Source organism: Plecotus auritus, assembly GCF_963455305.1.
Source record: "Plecotus auritus genome assembly, chromosome: 8".
In the NCBI taxonomy this organism is placed as follows: Eukaryota; Metazoa; Chordata; class Mammalia; order Chiroptera; family Vespertilionidae; genus Plecotus; species Plecotus auritus.
The window spans coordinates 159,319,994-159,344,179 of record NC_137782.1 but is presented as its reverse complement, the minus strand read 5'-3'; the positions used below and the strand labels follow the sequence as shown (position 1 = coordinate 159,344,179).

The 24,186-nt window shown below is 44.8% G+C and overlaps 1 protein-coding gene across 4 annotated transcripts in view; it reads left to right on the top strand.

The window, feature by feature from the left end:
* The window catches only part of LTBP1 (latent transforming growth factor beta binding protein 1), a gene marked incomplete at its 5' end in the record, with an annotated part of 356,935 nt that overhangs the window by 131,632 nt on the left and 201,117 nt on the right, over positions 1-24,186 (top strand). For all 4 annotated transcript variants that reach the window (XM_080684179.1, XM_080684177.1, XM_080684178.1 and 1 more), the window contains one exon: positions 19,334-19,501. In XM_080684179.1, the coding sequence (XP_080540305.1) occupies positions 19,334-19,501 (168 nt within the window). The remainder of the gene's footprint in view (positions 1-19,333; positions 19,502-24,186) is intronic.

The following is a 24,186-nucleotide window of genomic DNA, read 5'->3' as shown; positions in this document are numbered from 1 at the left end:
AGTGTGACATAGCACAGCCTTAGAGAAGGAATGATGGTAAAGCAACAAGTTCCTAAAGCCACTGGGTCACCCACACACTGTTGTGTGGGAATCAGGAACCTTGAGCTGGTTTCCCAGTTTCTTGGCAGGGTGGATGTTAGCAGGAAAGATGGCTAACAGAAAATCACCCAGGCTTCAGTAATGCCTGGCAAAGTCGCTGTGGGCTTACACACATCTAGACAGCAAAAACACAGGATACTGGGTACAAACTAACAATTAAGAAAGCATCCAGGAAGCCAGGCCGGTGTGGCTCAGTGGTCAATCTATGAACCAGGAGGTCACGGTTCTATTCCTGGTTGGGGCACATGCCTGGGTTTTGGGCTTGATCTCCAGTAGGGGGCATGCAGGAGGCAGCTGATCAATGATTCTCTCTCGTCCTTGATGTTTCTCTCTCTCTCTCTCTCTCTCTCTCTCTCTCTCTCTCTCTCTCCCTCCCTCCCTCCCTCCCTCCCTCCCTCCCTCCCTCCCCTTCCTCTCTGAAATCAATAAAAATATATTGAAAAAATAAAGCATTCAGGGAAGGTTAACATCAGTGTTTTGTTGAAGTGATGTCTTTAGGAACCCTGATTCCATTGAAGGACAGGGTATTACCTATTGCGGAGAAATTTCCACGTGTGGTCTTCTCATGGCCCCTGTGCTCAGTTGGGAGGTGAAGGTGGGTGGTATGTTTTATCCAGGAGCTGTTTGATACTGTCCCAGTCTGGGAAGGTATATGTGAACATGAACGCTCTCTCTGCCTCCCGACTGCTCACACACAGTTTAAGATACTGGGGACGGTGGACGTGGATTGATGATAAACACTTCCAGGAAGCTTATCCAGCAATATGAAAAGAACCATGGAGGGAAACATAGAGTGAAGGATGATGTAATCTAAATTCCCCAATGGGCAGCCTTTCGAGCAAGAGAAAGAGGCTTCAATCCCAAGGGCCCACGATTTCATAATAAATAAACCAATCCAAGGATGTTTCTGGGGGTTGAGGCTGAGTTCAAGATATTGAGAAATAAACACCGTATGGCTCCAGAATATTCTGTGATCAAAATGTGCTATTTCTAGGGAAAAATAGCACATGAAGTTACAGGTTGCCTGGTGGGGTAGGGTACTACAAAGCAACATTTTGGGAGGAGAAAATCTGCATTTGAAAAAGAAAAGAGATGGTGCTTACTCAGCCTTTTTTTTTTTTTTGGCCAGGAAGTGAGGGCTTTACTTGATTTTACTTCTGAGTGAGAAAATAGTTCCTAGGGAATTAATCTCTATTGGAGTTGAAATGATAGTTTTGATTCAAAATAAACAAGATTGCACAAAACACTGCTCCTGAGACGCTCTGAAGAGAAAGTAGGATGCTTTGTCTTCTCGTGTGTCAGTCTCCTTACAGAAGTGTCCTCTTAGCATTGAAAATGACTGACTTGTGGTGAGCTTGTCTCTCCCCTCTTTGAGGTAAAGATCTCAGTACCTTATATTTTTATATAGCAATTCTTTAAAAGGACTGTTTAGTCCTGGCTGGTGTGACTCAGTTGGTAGGAGCATCGTCCTGTACACCGAGAGGTCCTGGGTTCAATTCCCAGTAAGGGCACATACCTGGGTTGTGTTTGAGTTTGATCCCTGGCCCTGGTCAGGGGGCGTGCTGGAGGCAACCAATTGATGTTTCTCTCTCTCTCTCTCTCAAAATCAATAAAAATGTCCTTGGATGAAGATTGAAAAATAAAGACTATTTGTTATAATTGTCTGTGACATTGATTCTGCGTATTTTTCAATATTTACCTCGTATTAGCCCCTCGTGAAACTGAAATGTAATTAAACTGAAACCTAGCCGCCCTCATTCTCCTTTATCCCCACATGAAGGGAGCAGACATTTCATACATGTCTGAGTGGGAGGAAAACCTCCTCCTAAGAGGTGCTTGCAATAGCATTATATTTGAGTAATTCTCTGACAGGCAAACATTAAACCTTGAGAGAGATACATGTTTGTATGGCTGATGTCTGTATATGTATATACTAGAGGCCCGGTGCACGAAATTTGTGCATGGGGGGGTTGTCCCTCAGCCCGGCCTGCACCCTCTCCAATCTGGGACCCCTCGGGGGATGTCCGACTGGCTCCTAACTGCTTACCTGCCTGCCTGCCTGATAGCCCCTAACCACACTGCCTGCTGGCCTGATCAACCCCAACCCCTTCCAGCCTGATCACCCCTAACTGCCTGCCCCTGCCAGACTGATTGCCCCCAACTGCCTCCCCCCACTGGCCTGCTCGCCCCCAACTGTCCCCCACCACCAGCCTGCTCGCCCCCAACTGCCCCCCCCCCCCAACTGGCCTGCTGGCCTCCTCGCCCCCAACTGTCCCCCACCACCAGCCTGCTCGCCCCCAACTGCCCCCCCCCAACTGGCCTGCTGGCCTCTTCGCCCCCAACTGCCTCCCTCTGCTGGCTTGTTCGCCCCCACCTGCCCCCCCCCCCGCAGGCCTGCTCGCCCCCAACTGCCCTCCCCCCGCCCGCCAGCCTGCTCACCCCAGCTGCCCCCCCACCCCCAATGGCCTGATAGCCCCTAACTGCCTCTGCCTCAGTCCCGCCACCATGGCTTTGTCCAGAAGGACGTCTGGAAGGTCTCCTGGTCTAATTAGCATATTACTCTTTTTCTAGTATAGATACACATGCATATGCATTCGATCGTATATAACTATGAGTATTATTTAAACAGTCACCTTTGGGAACTTCTTTTTTTAAACACATATCCAGTATCCATGGGAAAAATACTTGTAGTTCTAACTGCCTTTCACAAGTTTGTACTTTCAAGGATCCAGCTTTTTTTTTTTTTTAACTAAATGAAAACATTTTAATAGGCAGTGGTTGCTTTTGTGAAAAACCGCATCGTTATTTGAAAATCCCTGTCTCCTAGAAACAGATTTAGAAAGCTTTGGTGAGAGAAAGAAAAGCATCCGTAGAGCAGGTGAGAGGGTGGAGGTTCCCGTTCCCTTGGTTGCTGGCCTCTGGGCTTCTTGTGTGGGATTGATGTCTGGAACCACACGCCCTGGCAGCTGTTGTTTTCATGAAGGCCACTTAACGGCTACAGGTGCATCTGGTAATGACACCGCCTGCCTCAGATCCAGCAGAAACCAGAGCTCTTGCTCCCACACATTCAGAACTTACTTATGCATAAGTTTCTTCCTTCCTCCCTCTTGCCATGGCCTCCCTGGGGGTGTAGTGGACTTTCCCACCCCATTGACGTTGACCTTGGCCATGTGACTTGCTTTGACCACTGGAGTGTGGGTGGAGTGACAGTGTGCCAGCTCTGAGCTTTAAAGGGCCTTGTGTGGTTGCATTCTTCCTTCTTCCACGAGAAAGGCCTGGATCCAGTCTGCTGCCATGCTAACTCCTTTGACATCTGTAGCTTTTCTTAGATTACCTTATCAGCTGGGCAGAAAATTTACTTTTTTTTTTTTAATATATTTTATTGATTTTTTACAGAGAGGAAGGAAGAGGGATAGATAGTCAGAAACATCGATGAGAGAGAAACATCGATCAGTTGCCTCTTGCACACCTCCTACTGGGGATGTGCCCGCAACCAAGTTACATGCCCTTGACCGGAATCGAACCTGGGACCTTTCAGTCCGCAGGCTGACGCTCTATCCACTGAGCCAAACCGGTTTTGGCAGAAAATTTACTTTTTAAAACAATCTGGACAAGTCAGTTGTTAGTTTCAGTCGAGTAGACGACACTGTTTTAATCAGACAGGATACCTACAGGTAAAAAAAAATGCTATTCTTGCCACAATGGACCCCCAAAAAGGGGGGATGCGGGGAGTGTAGATAATTGACTCAAGAAAAACCTATCTGAGCTGGCCAGGTGCCTCTCAGGAGGCCTGGTCGAAGAGCAGTGCCACCAGGGATGATATTGGTGGAATTAGATTAATCAGACTCTCTCAAGAAATTTGTAAATTAGAGTTGAACATTAAGCAGCTCAAACAGAAATGGAAAACCAAGTAAAACTGGCCAGAGAGAAGCTTTGTATCATGTTAATGTTGGGTACAAGAATGAAGTTCGTCAGCATTTTCTGAAAAGGGCTGGGGATAGGGCACCATACAATGTATTGCTGAAAGGACTTTGGATTCTTAGTGTCTTCCCAGTTAATTGACATATATCCTTCACGAGGTCTGGCTTACACGCTGGCTGTTCCTGGGTTTTCTGGAGACTTTTATCTCCCTTATTGCTGCACAAAGCGTTACTGCACCACCCCATCCCTTGAGGCAATGTGCATCCCTCACAGTGTGTTGTAGCCTAAGACCCCAGCTAATACATGTTCTATTTGTGCCCTTCCCTCTAACAGCTGCATGTACTGATAGCTCAGAGCACCAAAGATTGCCTTTTAGAGGGAAAACCCAGCTGCTTTCGTTCGTTTCTACACTCCCCTTTTAGCTCTTCCCCCTGTCCACACCCCCTCACTTCTAAGAAAGCTTGGGGTGGGTTGGCAGATGGACAGAGGGTGGGTGGGTCAATTCCATCAGTTCCTAAGATCTCCGAGACACTTAGAGAGTCGTTCTGCCCGGACTGGGGCTCAGTAGGGCCTCATGTGCTATTTATTTATGTTTGCGTACCAATATGGATTTTTCATAGAGCATTCTCAGGTCTCAGAGGTTCTTGCTTACATGTAATGTTCAATTTCAGTTCAGTAGCGTGGATAGGAACCTTTTCAAGAAGGCTCCTGACATCCCATTATGCCTCCTATTCATTCATCATCCTTTCTGGTATGGGGTTTTAGGCAACTGCAATGGGGTCTGTGTGCAAATACATATCAGACATGCTCTGCCATGTCGCAAACTTGGAAACAGAGCAAAATGAGATGTCTCTTTTTAAAGGAATTTTTAAAAGACTCAGTGGAGAATATAATTTGTAATGTTTCTTGTCAGAGATCCAGTTTCCAAACCACACCTTACGATACCTCAAGAACGTGTATGTGTATTTATTAAAACTTTAAGGGTATTGGAAATTAAGTAATTAGGAAATTTGGACATAGGCTAATTTGTCTCCATCAAAGATACTATGTAGATCCCATCCTCCTCTTCCTTTTTACCTGTTTAGCACTTACCATGATTGAGATGCATTCATTCATCGATATATTACAATATTAGCACATTATTTGACTATTTAAGGCATATCCTGCGTGTTATTCATATAAGTTTGTTAGAAACCAAAAATATGAGTTTAAAATTGTCAAGACAGATCTTATTTATTGAAAAGAGTGCTGTGTTAGCTCTGTAGAAGTTGTTAGGTGAGTACAAAGTCAAAATTTGACTCTCTTTAAAAAAGTTGTCAACTTTATTATATGGTGGACTTTTATGACAATAACATACTTTTAAAATTATCTAAATACAGAGCTTCTGGCAAGAATTGTTTAACTTAAAAATTATGCAAATGTACAACTAACCTTTCTAATAAGTGGGTTTCTTCTGTTGGTTGAAATTCATTTTGGTACCTTTCAAACAAAGTCAAGCTATCAGGCCTATCTGGAAATTATGTAGAAACACAAGTCCACAGTAGAAATTTACTTTATTTTAGAGCCTGTCATAGTATATGCCATCATGAAAGCAAACACCTTGAGGAGAAATTTCCCCATATTTAGCAGCTCTTGGTGGTTTTGCTCTATAAAAATCAGGAGGTAAATGTCACCACAGTTTGAGTTTTTCTGAGTTGTTCCACAAAGATCTGACCACATGTAACGATATCCTCTTGTATTTGCATCGTGTTTAGCAGCTTCTGAATTACATCTTTGCAAATTATTTCACCTGGTCCCTGCCATAATCTTGTGAGTTAGATGGGGTGGGTGGCATTATACTGCATGTCTTTTTCTTCACTCTAGATTGCAGTGTCCTGGAGGGTGGAGCCTATGAGTGCTTTTACTGTATCCTGTCTCGTTAAACCTCTGAATATTAATTTTTCTTTCAAATACATATCTTAACACTTATCCACAGGGCTGTCGTAAGAATGAAGTGAGATGAAGGATATGATACCTAACAGCCAGACACATAGTATGTGATCAGTCTGTGTTTGCTTTTCTCCTTCATCCCAGCCTTCCCAAGTACTTTGTGTCATATAGTTTTCATAGTAATGCTCATTGAAAGTGTGGGAGAGGCTGGGGTCTGAGAAAAGGACAATGGCTTGTATCAAAATCCCAGCTCTACCATTTCCTAACAAAAGGACCTTGGTCAAGTTTCTGATGAAAGTCTCTGTAGTGTCCCTGTCTGTGAAGTGTGTATGAGTGTAATGTACGTGGTTGTGGTGTGTATTTTGAGCTCTGTGGCTTAGCAGGCACTCAGTATACATTTCATGAGTCCATACATCATGCAGGTAGTGCTCTGTGCATTTAGAAAGATCCATAAATTCTGCTTCTATGTTTTCTAGAATCTAGGCCAAAAAGAAAAGTAGAGAAGAGGAGTGTGCATGTGTTTATGTTAGTTTATCTACTGCTGTGTAACAAATTACTCCAAACCTTAGTGGCTTAAAGCAACAAATGTCTGACAGTTTCTGTGGTTCAGGAATTCAGAAATACCTTAGGTGATTGCTTCTGGCTCGGTTCTTTTCTGGCTCAGTTGCCATCAGGGTAGCAGCAGGGGCTGCCGTCATCTGAAGGTTTGACTGGGGCTGGGCAGATCTGCTTTCAAGATGGCTCACTCACATGGCCATTGGCAGGAGACTTACGGTTTATTGCCCTATGGGCCTCTTCACAGACTCTCACAGCATGGGTGCTATGCTTCCCCAGAGTGAGTGATCCAGAGGGAGAGAGAGAGAGAGAACAAGACAGAAGCTGCAGGGCCTTTTAGGATCTGCTCTCTGAGGTTATAAACCATCACTTCTGCTTCAATCTATTCCTGTAGTCGAGAGTCACTAAGACCAGCCCATGCTCAAGGGCAGGCAAGTACACATCACCTCCTGAAGAAGGAAGTATTAACAAATGTGTGGATGAACTTTAAAACTGTCAGTGTTCAACTGGAGAGGCACTATGTTGATGAGAGTCAAAAGCAAAAGAGGAAGTTGAAAATGAATAACCTAAAAAGAATGAACTGACAGCTGAAAGATTTATAATGCGCAATTGCTCATCAGTGATTCATTTCGTATTGGCCAACTCATCATTTTTAATTTTATTTATCACATGATATTGGAGCACAGCTAGGTATAATAGGACGATTTTGAAAAAGGGATTTTTTTTAGACGGAAATCTTTCCTAGTTATGAGGTCTATTGAATTAGGCAGTAACCCTTTGGGGAGAGACGTTGGGGCCACTTGATGGAGTCATTTAAAAACTGAGCCAGGGAGACGTTTGTGCTGGGAGGAAAAAAAGACAGAATCTGTATTCTGCAAGCTTGGATATCCCCGATTCTATAATTCTAAATTACTTCACAGATTTCAAAATGCCAGTTTTCTTCCATATAATTAATTGCTTCACCAGATCAAATTGGAGAGTTGTTTTGGAAGTTGAGAAATGTTCACATCTTCAACTTCATTAGTGCTACTTAAAATAAAATGCGTTCAAATGATATTTTGGTTTGCTCTGGATTTTTATTGCTTATGTGGAAGAACTGGACTCCCTCAGAGGCACTTCGAGGTGTCTACTTCTGACCTGCAGCCGCAGTGACTCAGAATGCTGGTCCAGGGAGCAGGTTTAACTTCCTTCTCTGTCCTGTCTCTTGACTTTTTTCCCCTTTCAAGGAGAATTTAAATTTTGTAAGCTGTGAAAGGTCATTGTCTTCCTTATGTCTGCCTTTAGTGTAAGAGAGAAATTCCCAGGTTCCCTTATGAAGGTAATGGAACCCTGGATGGCACTCACCTTTGTTAAAGTTTTGTCCCTTCCAGGTATTGGCTGTTTGAGGAAGCGTCACTTCTCTCTCCTTCCCTCAGACAATGGAACTGTCCTGGCTTCCCAGCCTGAGCTCCTCCTTCCTCGGGTCACTTACCTTCATTTCCTCCCCCTCATTCTTTCCTGTGTCCCTCACCTCTTGCCACACGTTCTTTCCCCTTCTCAAAGAAGGACACTCACCAGGTGGCATGTTGGTTATGAATAGAAAAGGAGGATAAAAAGTATCCCTTGATTTGCGTGAAGCCAGGGGAAGGTTGGAGAAGTAGGCGTATGTTCACAAATAGAAGTATGTGCAGAGCCAGGTAAAGATGTGGGGTGGGGGTGGTTGTAGTGTTTGGGCATGCCTGTGCGCTGAAAATCATGGAGGGAAGGGGGAGTTTAGTTTGGTCAAAAGGGTGCAAGGTGGAGGGCAAAGGAGGAAAGGTTTCCTAGGAGTAGAAACCGTATGTGAAGGAAGTGGGTGCATGAGTGAGGACTGTTGGCCTGTCCTGCCTGGCGAATGCCCTGGCTTTCCATGGGGGATCTAGCATGTAGGAGGTGAGGCTCGCTTGGGTCTAGGTGGAGAAGGGTCCTAATTTTTTTGAAGGAGTTTGATTTTGTGCGAAATATTTTTCAGAGAAACTATATAGGCTCTGTGGAATCCTGATTCTTAGTAAATGGTAGAGATACTCTGGGACCCCCATGAGAAATGGCCCCCACTTCATCAAGCTTGTGAATAAGCCATGAAATTTGTTCCTTGGTAAACACATAGCTCAGTCGACATCTATCCTTTTAGTCAGACTTGCTTCTCCACATGCAAATAAACAGATGTTATTTATGGAAATGGTGAGTGATAGACTGATAACAAATGCCTCTGTCACTTGTCGTTGGGAAAACAACAAATGTGGGGATAAATAAATCCTAATTCAGTTCCAAATGAAGGGACAGACAATGAGAGTCATGTGAAGCATATCTAACGCACTTGCTCTGTAAGGAGCCCAGGCAAACTAGCCAGGTTGAATGTGTATTAGAGATGGAAGACAGGTATGTGTTTACTGCTCTGTAACTGGTTCTGTTCATGCAGGGACCACAAGGATGTCCTCCCCTCGTGGGTTGTACTTAAGCTTCTCCCCTAATGGCCACGGGGTAGCATCCAAAGCTGTGCTGCTGCAAGAAACGGTGTAGGTTCTTAAGGGAGGTAGAGATTTTCACATGAAAAAGTGCATCTTTTAAATCGTATTGCTCCCTTGGGAGGCACTGACAAAGAGTAACATCTTGAATGTTGAGGGCTAAAAAAAACCACCCCTTGGCAAACTCATTTAACCCTCTCCAAGTGTGGTTCCCATGATTGGTAGCCTTCTGGATCAAGGCCTTGTCGGCTCAGAACTGAGAAAACAGGTACAGTGAGCTCCCTCTCCCTCCCTGACTTCCTTCTTTGCTACCTTTAAAAAAAAATAAAAAAAAAAATATATATATATAATTGAAAAAAAAATATATATATAATTGATTTTTACAGAGAGGAAGGGAGAGGGATAGTTAGAAACATCGATGAGAGAGAAACATCCATCAGCTGCCTCCTGCACACCCCCTACTGGGGATGTGCCCGCAACCAAGGTACATGCCCTTGACCGGGATCGAACCTGGAACCTTTCAGTCTGCAGGCCGACGCTCTATTCACTAAGCCAAACCGGTTAGGGCTTCTTTGCTGCCTTTTAAGTTATGAACTGATTTAAGTCCTGTCGTCCTGGGAATGTGTTTCTTCAACTCTTTTTTTTTTCTTTTTAAGTTTTTATTGATGTTCGAGAGAGAGGCAGGGAGAAGGAGAGAGAGAGAAACATCAGTGAAAGGGAAACATGGATGGGCTACCCCTGCACGCCCCCTACTGGGGATTGAGCCCGAAACCCGGCATGCGCCCTGACTGGCAATTGAACCAGCAACCTCTCTAGGTGCATGGGATGCCAGTCAACCAACTGAGCCACACTGGCTGCCTCTTCAACTCTTTATCACAACGTTTCAAACGCCATGGTTCACTCAGGATGGGAGGGCAACAGTAGGTTCTCTGGGTTTCAGAATTAGGAGCAGAGGGGAGAGTTCTAGATACGTTGTTCTCGACAGGGGAGGTTTTAAAGTCACGTGAGAGACATCGCTGTGGGACAGCCTGGTGCATGCAGTTACAGGCCCCCTGGTCTGTCCCCGTTGCTGCCTCTAGTTGCGGTGCCTTCAGCAAGGCTGTCACCTCTTTCCTCGGACTGCAGGCCCTAGCTTGTTCCTGGCTGTTCCTCACCCACAAACTGAAGTAGGCCTAGACAGTTGAACCCCGTCAGCGTCTAGGATGTTAAAGAAAAATATCTTAGAAAAGAGGTCAGAAAACGAAAATGTCCTAAAGCCATTGGTTTGTTTTTCTAGTTCTTCACTTTTATTACCAACTGTATTTTCTTTCTCCAAACACTGGGTCAGATTCTGCTGGGTAAGTAAACTACGATTAGTCTTTTGACTGTAAAATATATTATACCTTCAAACATATTTGATTTTGTTCCCGGGATAAAAATAGGACCTTTAAAAAATATTTTTAGAGAAGAGAACTTACAATGATTGGTATTTAAAGAGCAAAAACTCCAAGGAAAAAAAGGCAAGATAAAATCCTATAGTCACAAGGTGTGCTTTTTAAAGTCCTGCTGGGGCAGCATTGGTGTCTGGATGTAGGGCAAGACTGAAGGTGAGAAAATGTGATTCTAGGTGAAAATCTTAGTTCTAAAATCTCGAGTCAAGGCAAAACAAAGATTAAATGAGAAACAGGAGATGAGACCAAACTCCTGAAGTAAGTGGAAATTTGAGATGAAATCTACTGTCTTCATTGCTGGATCTGTGCTTAGTCCTTTAGCCAGTCTCCCCAAGCTGAGAATCAAAGTGTATTTCTCTTCTTTGGTGGTTTTCATGGCCTGGTGACAATTTACATCAGATCACAGAGTCTGGGTAGTAGTGTTTTTAATTTCTTAGTTGCTTTTTGTCTAACAAAGGGAGTGAATACTTAGTAAATCACAAATATGTTTATTGTAAACTCAACTCTTAACACATCATAAATTTTATTTATGGAATTAGAGGAAATTTCCATCATTTGTCAATTTGATTTTTTGCATAATATGTTGTGAAATTTTGGGAGCAAATAATTGCCTATTTTGCTATTGAAAAGTGTTTAAGAAATTTCTGTTCCTGTTGTTGACTCAGTTATGCTCTCATTTGGCATGTTTAATTGAAAATGTTTACTTTTTTATATCATTGGCCATTTTAGGGTAGCGTTTTAATGATTTGGGGAAAAATGTGTTTTGTAATAATTGCAGGGTTTCCTGACTAACAACAACTGTGCTTTCCCTTGACCTGAAACTTCTATGGCTAAAGCATTTCTCTCTGACAAATATAGCATGTAACAGGAGTATTTGGAGGCTAAAGGTGTCATAGGAGTGTTCTTTTAACACTGCTAACAATTACCCATAGACAAATATTGTTATTTAGCTTCCTGTCAGTGAAGTTTGTTCATTCATTCAATTATTTCTTGAGCACTTACTTATGACACATGTTGGGTATATAGTAGTGACCAGGACACTTCTGGAGTTGGTATTCTGGTGACAATAATCAAACACTACATATATGAAGTATTTTTATACTAAACTAGAGGCCCGGTGCACGACATTCATGCACTGGGGGGAGGGGTCCCTCAGCCCGGCCTGCGCCCTCTCGCCGGCCATCATATATCCCCCAAGGGGTCCTTAGTGCTGCTGCAGAGGTGGGAGAGGCTCCTGCCACCGCCGCTGTGCTCGCCAGTCATGAGCCCAGCTTCTGGCTGAGTGGCGCTCCCCCTGTGGGAGTGCACTGGCCATCAGGGGACAGCTCCTGCATTGAGTGTCTGCCCCCTGGTGGTCAGTGCACATCATAGCAACCAGTCATTCTGTGGTTTGGTCGATTTGCATATTAGCCTTTTATTATATAGGACTAGAGGCCCATGTACTGGGGGGGAGGGATCCCTCAGACCGGCCTGTACCCTCTTGCAATCCGGGACCCCTCGGGGGATGTCTGCCTGCCGGCTTAGGCCTGATCCCCCTGAGACATCTCTCTCGCAGTCCGGGGCTCTTGCAGTCTGGAACCCCTCGCTCCTTCCTGCCCGCCTGCAGTGGAGGCGGGAGAGGCCCCTGCCACCGCCGCTGCGCTTACCAGCAGTAAGCCCAGCTGGAGCACACTGACCACCAGGGGGCAGCTCCTGCATTGAGTATCTGCCCCCTGGTGGTCAGTGCACGTCATAGCGACCTGTCATTCCGCCGTTCGGTCAATTTGCATATTAGGGTTTTATTATATAGGATAGGAAATGTAAAGCAGGGTTTGAGGGATAGAAGTGTGGGGTTGTTGTAGTTTCATGCCAGGTAGTTAGGAAAGGCCTCTTGATAAGGTGACATTCTGGAGATGTCTTTAAGGAGTTGATGGAAGAAGCTGTGTATATCTGGGGAAGCGTATTCTAGGCAGAGGGGACAGCAAGGGCAAAGGCCCGAGACAGGGGTGTGCCCAATATTTGAAGAATAGTAAGGAAGTCAGAGTGAGAGGGTTGGGGAGAGGTGTAGCAGATGAGGTCAGGGAGGTCACAGCTGTGGAGGGCCTCCTAGGGCGTCGGCTTGTATTCTTATTTAGAGTGGGAACCACCGAAGGGAGGAGTGTCATGATCTAACTGACATACATTTAAAAAGGATGCACTGAGTGCTGAGTGGAGAATAAACTATAGGAGGGCGAAGAAGCAGGAAGTCCGCCCAGGAGACCATCGGAATAATCCAGACAAAAGATGATGGTGGACTCCACCAGTGTTGTTAGGAAGGTGCTGAGAAATTACCAACTTCTGGAAATAGAGCTAAATAAGATTTGCTGCTATGTTGAGTCTCCAGTGACAAAAGGTCAAGAATTGACTTGCCATTTTCTGAGATGGGGAAGACTTGCAAAAGAACAGGTGTGAATTTGGGTACATGAGACATTAGACATCTATGTAGCAAAGTTCCATAAACAGTTGACTAGTTTGGTTCTTGGACACACACACACACACACACACACACACACACACACAAACACGCATCCCTTCAGTACCCACATGCACACATGCATACACACAAGGGAGAGGTGGTCCAGGCCAGTGGTCGGCAAACTCATTAGTCAACAGAGCCAAATATCAGCAGTACAACAATTGAAATTTCTTTTGAGAGCCGAAAACTGACTTCTGCGCATGGGCCACGAAGTTTCAATCGCACTGTATGTGCGTGCCCGCATGTGGTATTTTGTGCAAGAGCCACACTCAAGGGGTCAAAGAGCCGCATGTGGCTCGCGAGCCGCAGTTGGCTGACCACTGGTCCAGGCTATACTTAAACATTTTCTGTGCAGAAGTCTATAGATGGTATTGCCAAATCCATAAAGACTGAGCTCTGGGGCCCTCTCTGGGTAGCATCATGAGGAGCAGTGGTCCTCGAGGTAGGAGAGAGAAGCATGAGCCAAGATGGTAACCTAGAAGCAAAGTGGAGAAAGAGTATTCTGTGAAGCAGTGTTCTACTGTCAGAGAGGCTGAAAGTTTGAGTAAGAAAGAGCCAGAGGATTTGCCATTGGCTTTGGCAATACGAAGACCACTGATGACCTTCATTCAGATGGGTGGCTTTGGGGAAGTGTTGACAGGGAAAGCTTGATTGCAGCAGGTTCAAGCGAGAATGGGAGGGGAGGTAGTGGAGAGAGCTAGTAGAGCAGCTCTTTTGGGGAGCTTTGCTGTAAAGGGAGCAGAAATAGAGCATTGTCAGCAGTGGAGTGGAATGGGGACAGTGGGAGGTGGGGTATTCTTGGAAAGTTGGAACCAGGGCATTACAGCACGTTTGCACACTCAGAGAAGGAAGTCTTTGAGTAAGCATGAGAGGAAGGGGCTCTGTCGCTTCAGTGGAGGCATTGGCCTTAGATAGGACCACCTCCTTCACCAGGAGGGAGGAGGGGCAGCAGCAGATGCAGGTAAGGTGGGTAGGCCTGGGTCTTTATAATTTCTATTTTCTCTGAAACAATAAGCAAGCCCATACGTGACTGTGCGTAACTAGGTAGTGTCTGCATTTCTGCCCAAGTGGGTATTTTTGGGACTGTATTTACATTTTCAAACACGGCATACATTTAATCCCAGCTTTTGATGAGCAGTAAGCAATTCTTTCAGAAACTCAGAAGGGATCCAAAAACTTATTCTTAAATGAAATGGTTTAACAGGCTCTCCTTCTTGGCCTCTCTATAGGTCTGTCTCCTTACAGTATAAAAATGGAAGGAAATCACGTGTGAATGGGAAAGAGAGAGATGAATACCTGACATACAGTTTCCTTCAGTGAATATTAAGGGAGAATTGAGAGGAGGAGGAGGAAGCTCAGATGTTTTCATTTATATCGCCAATGTAGCAACTATTTATCTGTGTACTTCTTTGTTTAGTTACTTCTTGGAAAAACTCAAGAGATGGTGTTGGATTGTAATCTAGATGCTTATCTGAAGAAGCGCCCACATCAGAACTAGACATCCCCTCTGAGTTCCCTCTTGGAGGGTTTCCCGGGACTGGGGCAATCTGATGAAGTAACAGACTTGATATAAATTTCTCTTTACATAGCACCTTTCTCGAGGAACACAGTATTCTGTGGGCATTCTTTTACCAGTCCGGGAGGAGTTACGTAAGCCTGGGGAGCCGAACAATTGAGCCCTGTTATTCTAAGCATTATTTAATACGTTTATGATTTGTCCTTCAAAGAATTCTTGGCCTTCAGGCAAGCAGCGAACTGCAAGTGGAAGAATTAGCTATTAGCCTTGTTTCTGTCACATGTGACTTGGGTACTGCATCAGCTCCGCGGTCTCCTTGACCTGGCTTCGATCATGGGCCGGTGGGGGCTCTTCCCCGCAGCGAGGCCGCTTCTGCCTCCCCGAGGACGTCGCCTGTGCGGGTGGGTCCCCGCTGTGTGCGTTGGATGCGTGTCAGGTGCTGTGGGTCGCAGCCTTCTGGCTGAATGCAGGGGAGATGGTATGCGTTCCCGACATCTGATGTGAGTCTTGAACTTGTTCTATTTATTTCTTTGGCTGCCGTGGCTTTGGGTCACATCCTAGTCTAACGACTGAAGGAGGGCAGCTGTGCTCTTTTCTAGCCTGAAGTCCATTTGTTGGGAACAGGACTCGCATTTTTGAATTCTTCCCCGTCATTAATGATTGGGAAATGGCAATGAAAGCTTTTTTTATAGGGACCGGGTATCGGCTTCCCTTCCATCCCCGTCGCCACCATTCACTCGGAATATCTGTGGTTTGCCTTCCCCCGGGTGCCAGCGCCTCTTCTCGGAGGTATAAACTCACACAGGGCCTGGCAGAAGCTGCAGACAGGATGTTGACTCTCGAGTGTCTTGACGGACTGACTGACTCGGAGGCCCCGTGGAGGTGCTCCGTGGCTCCAGGCAATCTGTGTTCCTCGCCAAGCCTCTAAACCCAAGGTCTGAGAGTGCTTGCTTCACGTTTTTGGGGCTGGTGGACCGACGGGGATCTGAAAATTACTTTTTTTTTTTTTGGTCAGAGGGACCACTCAAGTAAAAGCTGTGCCAACAATCCCCCTAATCCCCCTGTTAACTCTGGACTGGCCTGACTCTTGCTTCTCAGGTGTGCGATCCTTAGCCAGCCCATGGGTGCCACTTGGGGATGGTCTTCTGCCACCCATGTGACTGTGGGCTTCGGAGTTTTCTACCAGAATGACCCCCTCTCTGTGGATCATCCTTCGGATCACGTCATTTTTTTCATGTTTGTTTGGTACTTACTTCATGCAAGGCCCCAGGGGTCCTCAAGCACTCATTTAGTCAAGGTATTTGAGAAAGAGGCCTCGTAGGGACCGAGTGGCCTCCGTAGGAAGAGCCACTGTCACTCACTTCTCACAGAACTCTGGAGAGGTGAGTCTCATTGTCTTCATCTTGTCACATGCGAGGCATTTGAAACTCAGAGCTGTGTTAACTTAGTTTTGAGAGTTACCAGAATAAGGCATTTGAAAGGCACCTAAAAAAACAACAACAAACCCCACACATGTAACTTAAACTCTCTTTACACGATACCCTAGCTATGTGGAAATGATTTGAAAGGAGTGTGGATAGGAAACTGTATTTCCTAATCCATTTACTGTTTATGGAGATCCTCTTAAAGCTAGGAAGGACAATTGAGTGTCAAACAGTTGTGAGTGTTTCAACACTGATTTTGAGGTTGACGAAAGTTATTTATAATGAATAAATAAATGCCTGAAGACACAGGAGCACCCGCTGAGAATACAAGTGTCTGTTTTAGAATTAGATTCCTTTATACCAGAAATCTTGTAAAACACTAGGGGAAATATGACATAAAACGTGTCTTCTGCTTCCAAGAAGATGTGAACATTGTAAAATATCAGAATTAAGTCATATGAAACTGTCTCTGCCTTTTCGAAAATCCAGATGATTCTAAGCCAATTTTTTTTTTTTTTTTGGCAAAGAAATATAATCAGTTTTTAAAAACAATAGGCTCAGCATCTCAAGTGCCTGTTAGGGACTACTGGAGCTGGGGGGTGAATTGGGAATGACGACCCAGCGCTTGCTTTTGTTGGATGTCTCCGGCTGCCGAAGGGAGCATAATTTAGGTGCCGATGTAAGCATCTGCAGGGCAGGTGCCACGAGTTAATGCCAGAGAAGACAAAATAGTTGGCACACCGCTTCTCATTTCGTTATTGAACTCAGAGCCAGAAAAAATATGTTTATATTCTTTTGAAGTGGGACTATGTTGTCTCTTTTTTTCCTTGGGCTTCACACACACAAAGTATTCTCAAGATATTTGTTAAGCATCGTTTGACAGCTTAGAGTGTAGGCTGATTTTTTTTTTTTTTGGTGCTACTGTAAAGAAATAAAACTGTCTGATCGTCAAATCTGAATTCTGTTGTCGTTTGTGAAATCTCTGAGATACAGTCGTAGAAAGGTTTTGAATGTCATCTACGCATTTTTTAAAAATATATTTTATTGATATTTTACAGAGAGGAAGGGAGAGGGATAGAGAGTTAGAAACATCGATGAGAGAGAAACGTCGATCAGCTGCCTCCTGCACACCTCCCACTGGGGATGTGCCCGCAACCAAGGTACATGCCCTTGACTGGAATCGAACCCGGGACCCTTCAGTCCGCAGGCCGACGCTCTATCCACTGAGCCAAACCGGTTTCGGCTCATCTAAGCATTTAAAACAGGGGTCGGCAAACTGTTTCTTTCAATAAAGTTTTATTGGAACGCAGCTTCCCCCACTCATTTACATATTGTTCCGGACAGGCTGCTTTCCTGTGACCACTGCAGCTTTGAATAGTTGCAACAGAGTCCTTTAGGCCTGGAACCCTGACGTAGTTACTATTTGGCCCTTGAGAGGAAGGTTTCTACACACCATATTGTAAGGTGTCGGAAGACCTGGTCGGCCACGAGGGTATCTCCCCACCTCAGATCGTGGGTCCTGACCTGCTCCTGTGTTTGTTAGCAGCATCGGTGAATGCAGAAGAAATGGCCTCGGAAAAAAAACATCTGAAAAGAACGCATAGTATCTATCCTCTGGAGGAACTGTTTTCTATTGTAAAGTGAGAGGACCCACCCAGCCTGGCGTCTTCACGTCCCACTGACTCCAGCCTTCTTTGTTTACGCGGCAGTTATCTTTGCGAACTTGAAGGGCTACCATGTGGAGGGGGCATTCGACTGTGAGCCCTGGGCAGCTGAATGAGGACTAGTGGGTGCAGCCGACGGTGAGGATACACTTCAGCTCCAGAAGGAAGAGCACTTGCTAGGAACTGCCCGTAACTAAATGTGCCAACTTAGTGGAGAGTGAGCTCCCTGTCAATAGACTCATTTCCATCAAGGTTGTGTCCGAGGACCTTGGGGGCCCCATTCCAGCCTAGAAGTTCTAATGGCTTATTTGGTTAAGGTTTTTTGTTTCCAAACTCAGATGTTGACCCCAGTTTATTTTGTTGAGGGCCTGCCTATAGAGGCCTCTTCGATGATTTTCTGAAAGTATAATCTTGGTCAAATAAAAGCAGGATAAGGGGCAGACTTGCTTCTGGTGGGCAGGGGAGGGCAGAGGAGTGACCCAGGGGCCGCAGGACGGGCACTGTTTCCTACTGGCCCTGAAGCCTCAAAAAATGAACCGTCTTCAGCCGCTGCTACCATCTTTGTGTTCTGCCTGGGCTCCTGGAGAGAGAAAAGTCTGGCTGCCACAGATGTAGAAATAAGTCAGAATAGGGTTTTGGTATCACACTTTGCCAGAGAGTTCATAGTGGGACTTGGCTGTGACCAGCAGCTCTGGGTGAGGCCATACATTCTCTGGGCAGCTCTGCTGTTCTAGGCCAAGAGTGGCCGTAGACAATGCATACATGAATGAGTGTGGGCGTGTTCCAGTAAAACTTTATTTACAAAAGCAGGCAGCGGGCCAGATTTGATCTGGGGGCCATGGCTTGCTGACCTCTGATATGGACATTGAAAGCTAGGACTGGCTAGAAAGCATCGGTTCCAGTTCTCTCCTGTCTTAGAGAAAAGGTGAAATGACAGGTCCAAAGTCACACCAGGCTGAGCCAGGGCTACAACCTAGAGCCTGACATTTAGATTCGTGCCCACTTTATGCATTTGTGCAGCCGAGTTCCAGCGTCTGTTTAACAGAGGGCCGTGTGAGTGCAGCAGCGAGAGCTCCAGGGTGGCATTTGAAACGAGGCCGCCGTGCAGCGTGGCGAGCTGGCCTCCCTTTTCCTGAGACGGACCCTGTTCACAGTCAAACAGAATATACGCTGCATACGCTTAGACGGAGAAAGAACGCCCCGGAGTTGTGAAAAAGCTGGGCTCCCGCGGCTGCGTCACGGGATTCGATCACTGCAGCCGGCAGTGCCAGGAGATGTGAGACAGATGTTTTCAGACATGCCGCATGCCTAAAACATTTCCAGGGGTCGGGCTGCAACGGTGACTTCATAAGTGGAGAAACAGGGAAAGTATGCGAGGCGAGGACACAATCGTTTATTCACCACTAGGTGCACGGCCAACCTCTTTGCATTACATCTGCCTGTCAGGGTTGGCTCTTTCATCTGTCGTGCCCTCGGTGCTGCTCTTTGTCTGCCCGTGAATAAAGTGCAGCATTGTGGTTAGTAATCCCACTCCAGTGACTCGACTTCAAATGTGGTTTTGGAGTGCATCCCAGAGTTCTGTTTGCTAAGCTTCCTACTCCTGTTTCAGAGACACCACTGGATACAGAGCAGCGAGCACGAAAGGCTTCCCTCTTTCCTTAAACCTGTCGGGCTGTGGGCTCTCTCTTTCCCCCTCGCGCCCCTTTCCTTTCTTTTTTTCACCTTTTTTTTTTTTTATTTTTGAAACCTTCTGAGGCAAGTTCATGGATACTAAGCTGATGTGTTTGTTGTTCTTTTTCTCCCTGCCTCCGCTCCTAGTGAGTAACCACACTGGCCGCATCAAGGTGGTCTTTACTCCGAGCATCTGTAAAGTGACCTGCACCAAGGGCAGCTGTCAGAACAGCTGTGAGAAGGGGAACACCACCACTCTCATTAGTGAGAATGGTCATGCTGCCGACACCCTGACGGCCACGAACTTCCGAGTGGGTGAGTTCCTCCACGGTCCCTGCCTGTCCTTACCGAGTAGTTTTATGAGATCGTAGCATTTAGACGCGCCCCCCCCTGTCCCCCCCCCCCCCGCCCATACACACACGGCTCTCTGTTTGAATGGGTTTCTATGAGTCTAAATATGCTTCCCCCCCCAAGAGACCTTTTAAATTACTTTTAGAATAATTTTTAGACTGGTTATTGGTTTCTTAGAGAAATGGCAACTAGGGTATCACCCCTTATTGCTTATCATCGAGGCAGCCGTGTGGTGATGGGGACGTATCAGTTGGACGGAAGGAAATAGCTTGAGATGAAGACCATAACTTGCGCTGATTGACTTCCAATCTTATCTTCCCACTGATACACAGGGTTTATGTGAGCTATGACTCCTGTTGTAACATTTGGGAGGTGGTGATTAAATTTAAGTTTGTACTCCACAAATATGTTCCACAGAAATTTTAAAAATTGTTGGAGCCCTGTGTTTCAGCTTGTAGGCAGGGACACAGACTTGCATCTTTGCCTACGTTTCTGCTCTCTATCAAAAGCCTGAATTATAAATTGACATAGGACATAGATTTGGGGGGACCTATGCTAGTGGATTACTGTCAGCACTGGAAACCTTTTAATATTTCATAAATAATTTAAATATGAAACATAGTCATGACTGACTGCAAAAAAAGGGCTTTTAACTTTTTTTAAAAAAATTTTTGTTTCTTTTTTACTTTTTTGTAAGTGGAGAAAGTATTGCGGTCCACCGAATGCTGTCACACTGCCAGGTTGTCATTCAATACAGTATTTTTGTCATGGAAAAATGTCTTTTATTATTTTTTTTGACCAATTATGGTTTGCCATGTGTACTCAAATAATCACAGACACCCACGTTACTTTATGAGTTACTCACAAGAATAACCCAAATGTCAGACAGATAATAACACTGGCTAGATCTGGTCTTTTTATGGAATATTGCTGTTTAGTCTTGGGAGTGTACGTCTCAGGGGGTAAGAGAAGGGGGGTGTGTGTCTATTTCAAAGTGATTTCCATCAAGACAGAACACAGGGAAGCAGTTGGAGGTCCTTATTTGCTCTTGGATTATTCTGCTTTATTGCGACTCCTAATTCTTCTGAGGTCTAACTCGGGTTGTTCGTTTGTACTTGGGAAAAGCATGCACCATAGATACTATTTGAAAAGGTATTGTGAATTTCCTGGCTACGATAGGGGTGCTTTAGGCATATTTTAAAAGAATTTAGCTGTCAGGTGCCAAATGGCACATTACGCTCAGCAGGGCAGAGAGCCAAGTGTAATGGGAAGTGTGTTGACCTGATGATCAGGAAACCGGATTCTGGTCCTTGTCCTGCCACTAATGACCAGCTAATCCGCAGGACGTGACAGTTCATATTTCTGAACCTCAGTGTTTCTCATCCAGAAAATAAATGGCTGAGGTGTAGTGACCTCTGAAATCCAGTGCACCTCTAAAATCTTATGCCTTGGAAAGAGGAATACGTAATGTTATTTTCAGGCTTTTTCAGAGGGTTATAGACAAGGAGGCAAGGGAAAAAGACAATTCCAGGCAGGTTATTGTGGGCTGAATGGCTTTTCTCACTTTTACTTTTTTGATTGTTTTCCTTCCTCTCGTTGCTTTCCCTCCTCGATCGCCAACAATGCCTGCTCCCCCACCTCCTTGCATCTTCCATAAATCCTTACAGTAGGAATGACAAAGTAATCAGATGGGTGGTAATTTTTTGGCTCACAGTGTATTCATTTTGAAACTAAATATTTAAAGACTTTGGGAAACAGAGGAAGTCTGCTTGTTAAAACACGCCACACACTTCCCTCCTCTGGCATTTGAGCAAATGTTGAGGAACAGAATACACGTAACCTGTTCAAAATTTAAAATGCAGAGAAATTATTTACAGAAATATTTCAAACCAGCACTCAACTCTGTCACAAAAGGACTGGCAGAGTCGTTTACTAAAAGGAAAATAAAATAAAAGAGGGTGGGGGGGTATAAGGAACAGTTGCACATCGGAAATCATGGGAACTATTTCATTTACATCCTGAGCTATGTCTCTTGTCTCTTTACATTTTAATTCAAATACTGAATAATTTGAGGGACAAGTTTTATTTTTTTTAAGAATGGCAGTTTTGTAAAATTTATAGATTGTGATTCTTCAAACAGAAAATTTTACAAATCCATTTTTCAGACATACACGATATCTTTGTGGACTTTACTGGTTTAATGTAACTTTACTAGTTACATAGAAAAAGTGGTTTTTCAAATTTGTTGCTTTTCTCTCTATATATATTTGTGTATAGTATATTAAATCTTTTGACACCTAAGATACGTGTATATGGAAAATAGTACAGTGTGAGGAAAATCCAAAATTTACTGTAACTTGTTAGCTATTCTCCTTGGCCTCCCATAATTTGTTAGCTACTGTCTTCGGTTATAAAAGATGGGGGCTGGCAAAATCTTTCTGTAAAGGGCCAGATGGTAAATATTTTAGATTTCTCAGGCCATACAGTTTGTGTCCCAACCACTCAACCCCGTCCTGGTCGTGAAAGCAGCCGTAGATAGTATGTTCGAGAATGGGTGTGGCTTGGCCACATTTGGTTTGAGCGCCATAGTTTGCTGGCCCCTGCTCCAAGAAGTCAAAATGATACGGGGAAAACCATATGGACTTCATAGTCAAGGCACCTTAATTAAATAATCCATTTTGATCATCTGAACAGCAGAACTACCTTTGAATTTACATGGTGATTTCCAGGTGTGTGTGTGTGTGTGTGTGTGTGTGTGTGTGTGTGTGTGTGTGTATTTTAGAGAAATGGAGGAGATATTGTCACTGCTTTTTTGATAAGGAAACTTAGGCACAGTGGCTTATGCGAGTTTGCCTTAGTATAGATTAGGTCAGTGAGGCATAGATCTTAGATCTTATGTCCCCTGTTTACATAACTCCCTGAGGTCTGACCATGATGTGTAGGAGGGACAAGGTGAAAGGCCTCGTGGAGGGTTGAGTGTGTGGGAAGGCTCAATGGTATAATAGAAAATAAACAACGGAGAGGCCAACAGCCTTGGGTTCAGATCTGGCTTTATCAAGCGCTTAGGCACGTTCTGGGTTTCTGTCTTCTTGGGCCCATGTCGCTCAGCGGCACGATGCAGGGGGTAACAGGTCTGCAGAGGGTGGTTCTGTAGCAGGCACAGGGGGATGTTAGTCTCTTCCTTCTGTTCCGCGTTTTCTGTGGTGGTGGTTCTGGCCCCTGATGATGGTGAGCCTGGGCTGTTGAGATGTGAGAGGCAGGCGCATTTTTCATTACTCTTTAGCACACGCTCTCTGTTTTTGAGTATTCAGTTGGGGAAATCTTAAGTACACTTAACGTGACTTTAAAAGTGAGGCCCGAATGAGGATGACATCCAAGGGAAGTACTCAGAGATTTTAGGATAAACTCAGGATTAGTATGATGTAACAGAATATTTACACTAAGTGGTATTTCCTATAATAGAAGCAGATTTTTAATTATAATAACTGTGTGTGTGTGTGTGTGTGTGTGTGTGTGTGTGTGTGGCATTCTGAGCTTTGCCTTCTTGCTCTCCCTGCCTTTGCCTTTTTAAAAAATGGAAACATGTCCCCAGTTGGGTGGGCCAGCAGGTTAACTGTTGTTGCTTTAGTGCATTCTTTCCATTCCATAGGGATAGAGTGAAGATGACCTTCTGGTATTTTTAAGTTGTTTATAGAATCGTAAGTTCCTCTAATAAGAAGAGCATAGGAATTCATGTTGTCACAACTAGAGTATTTCAAATAAAATAATACTGTCCCTTGGCAGAAGTTATTTGTAGAGGCATTGAAAAGCCATTGGGATTGCTAAAATAACACATTTGGTTTGTAGGATGCTTTCTCTGAGGGGTTACCAAGGACTTGCATTCCATTAGCACCAACTGAATAATTAATTCGATAATTTAAAAAGTAAGTTCCCATATGTTACTTTATTTGATGCTTATTCCCCCTGAATAAAAGTAAATGGTGGTATCACATTTTGCAGGTATGCAGACCACGGCTTTCGTGGTTTGCTTCAAGGTGACTTTAAATCAGTTTTCCTATCCAGGAGTCCAAATACCTCCTGCCCTCCCATGGTGCCTCCTGGGACCATATATTGAGTGATTATATATAAAACACCGTCTTTGATTTTCAAGAGAAGCAGATCCTACAGCTGCCCTCTCAGAGCGTATACTTGAAGGAGGAGATGAGGAGTGGACATAAATAATCTTAATTCAAGGTAGAAACCTCCCCGCAGGAGCCCAGAGGAGGAGCCGTTCCTTCGAGCTGAGGAGGGATGCTCTGAGAGAAAAGGGATGGCATGCAGTTTTTCTGTGTAGTTCACCAGGCCACCCCCAGCTGCTAAACAGATCAGATCATGGTGGGGTCTAAATGAATGCATGTTGCTGGTTGGAGATGGAAGGGCGGGGGCATTCAACTTGAAACATTGGTAGGTTCCAATATAAAGGTGGACGGGAAGTAGAGGGAAGGGAGAGGTAAAGTTGATGTGGGAAGGATTTACCCATCAGAATTAGGCGTGGAGACGAGAAGGCACAGGTGGTTTCTGGGAATTGGCCGTAGTTTCCCTTAAATATAGAAAGAATGAAAGGGAGTGACAGATGACAAGTCCAGGAAAGTAGATTGGGGCAGGGCTAT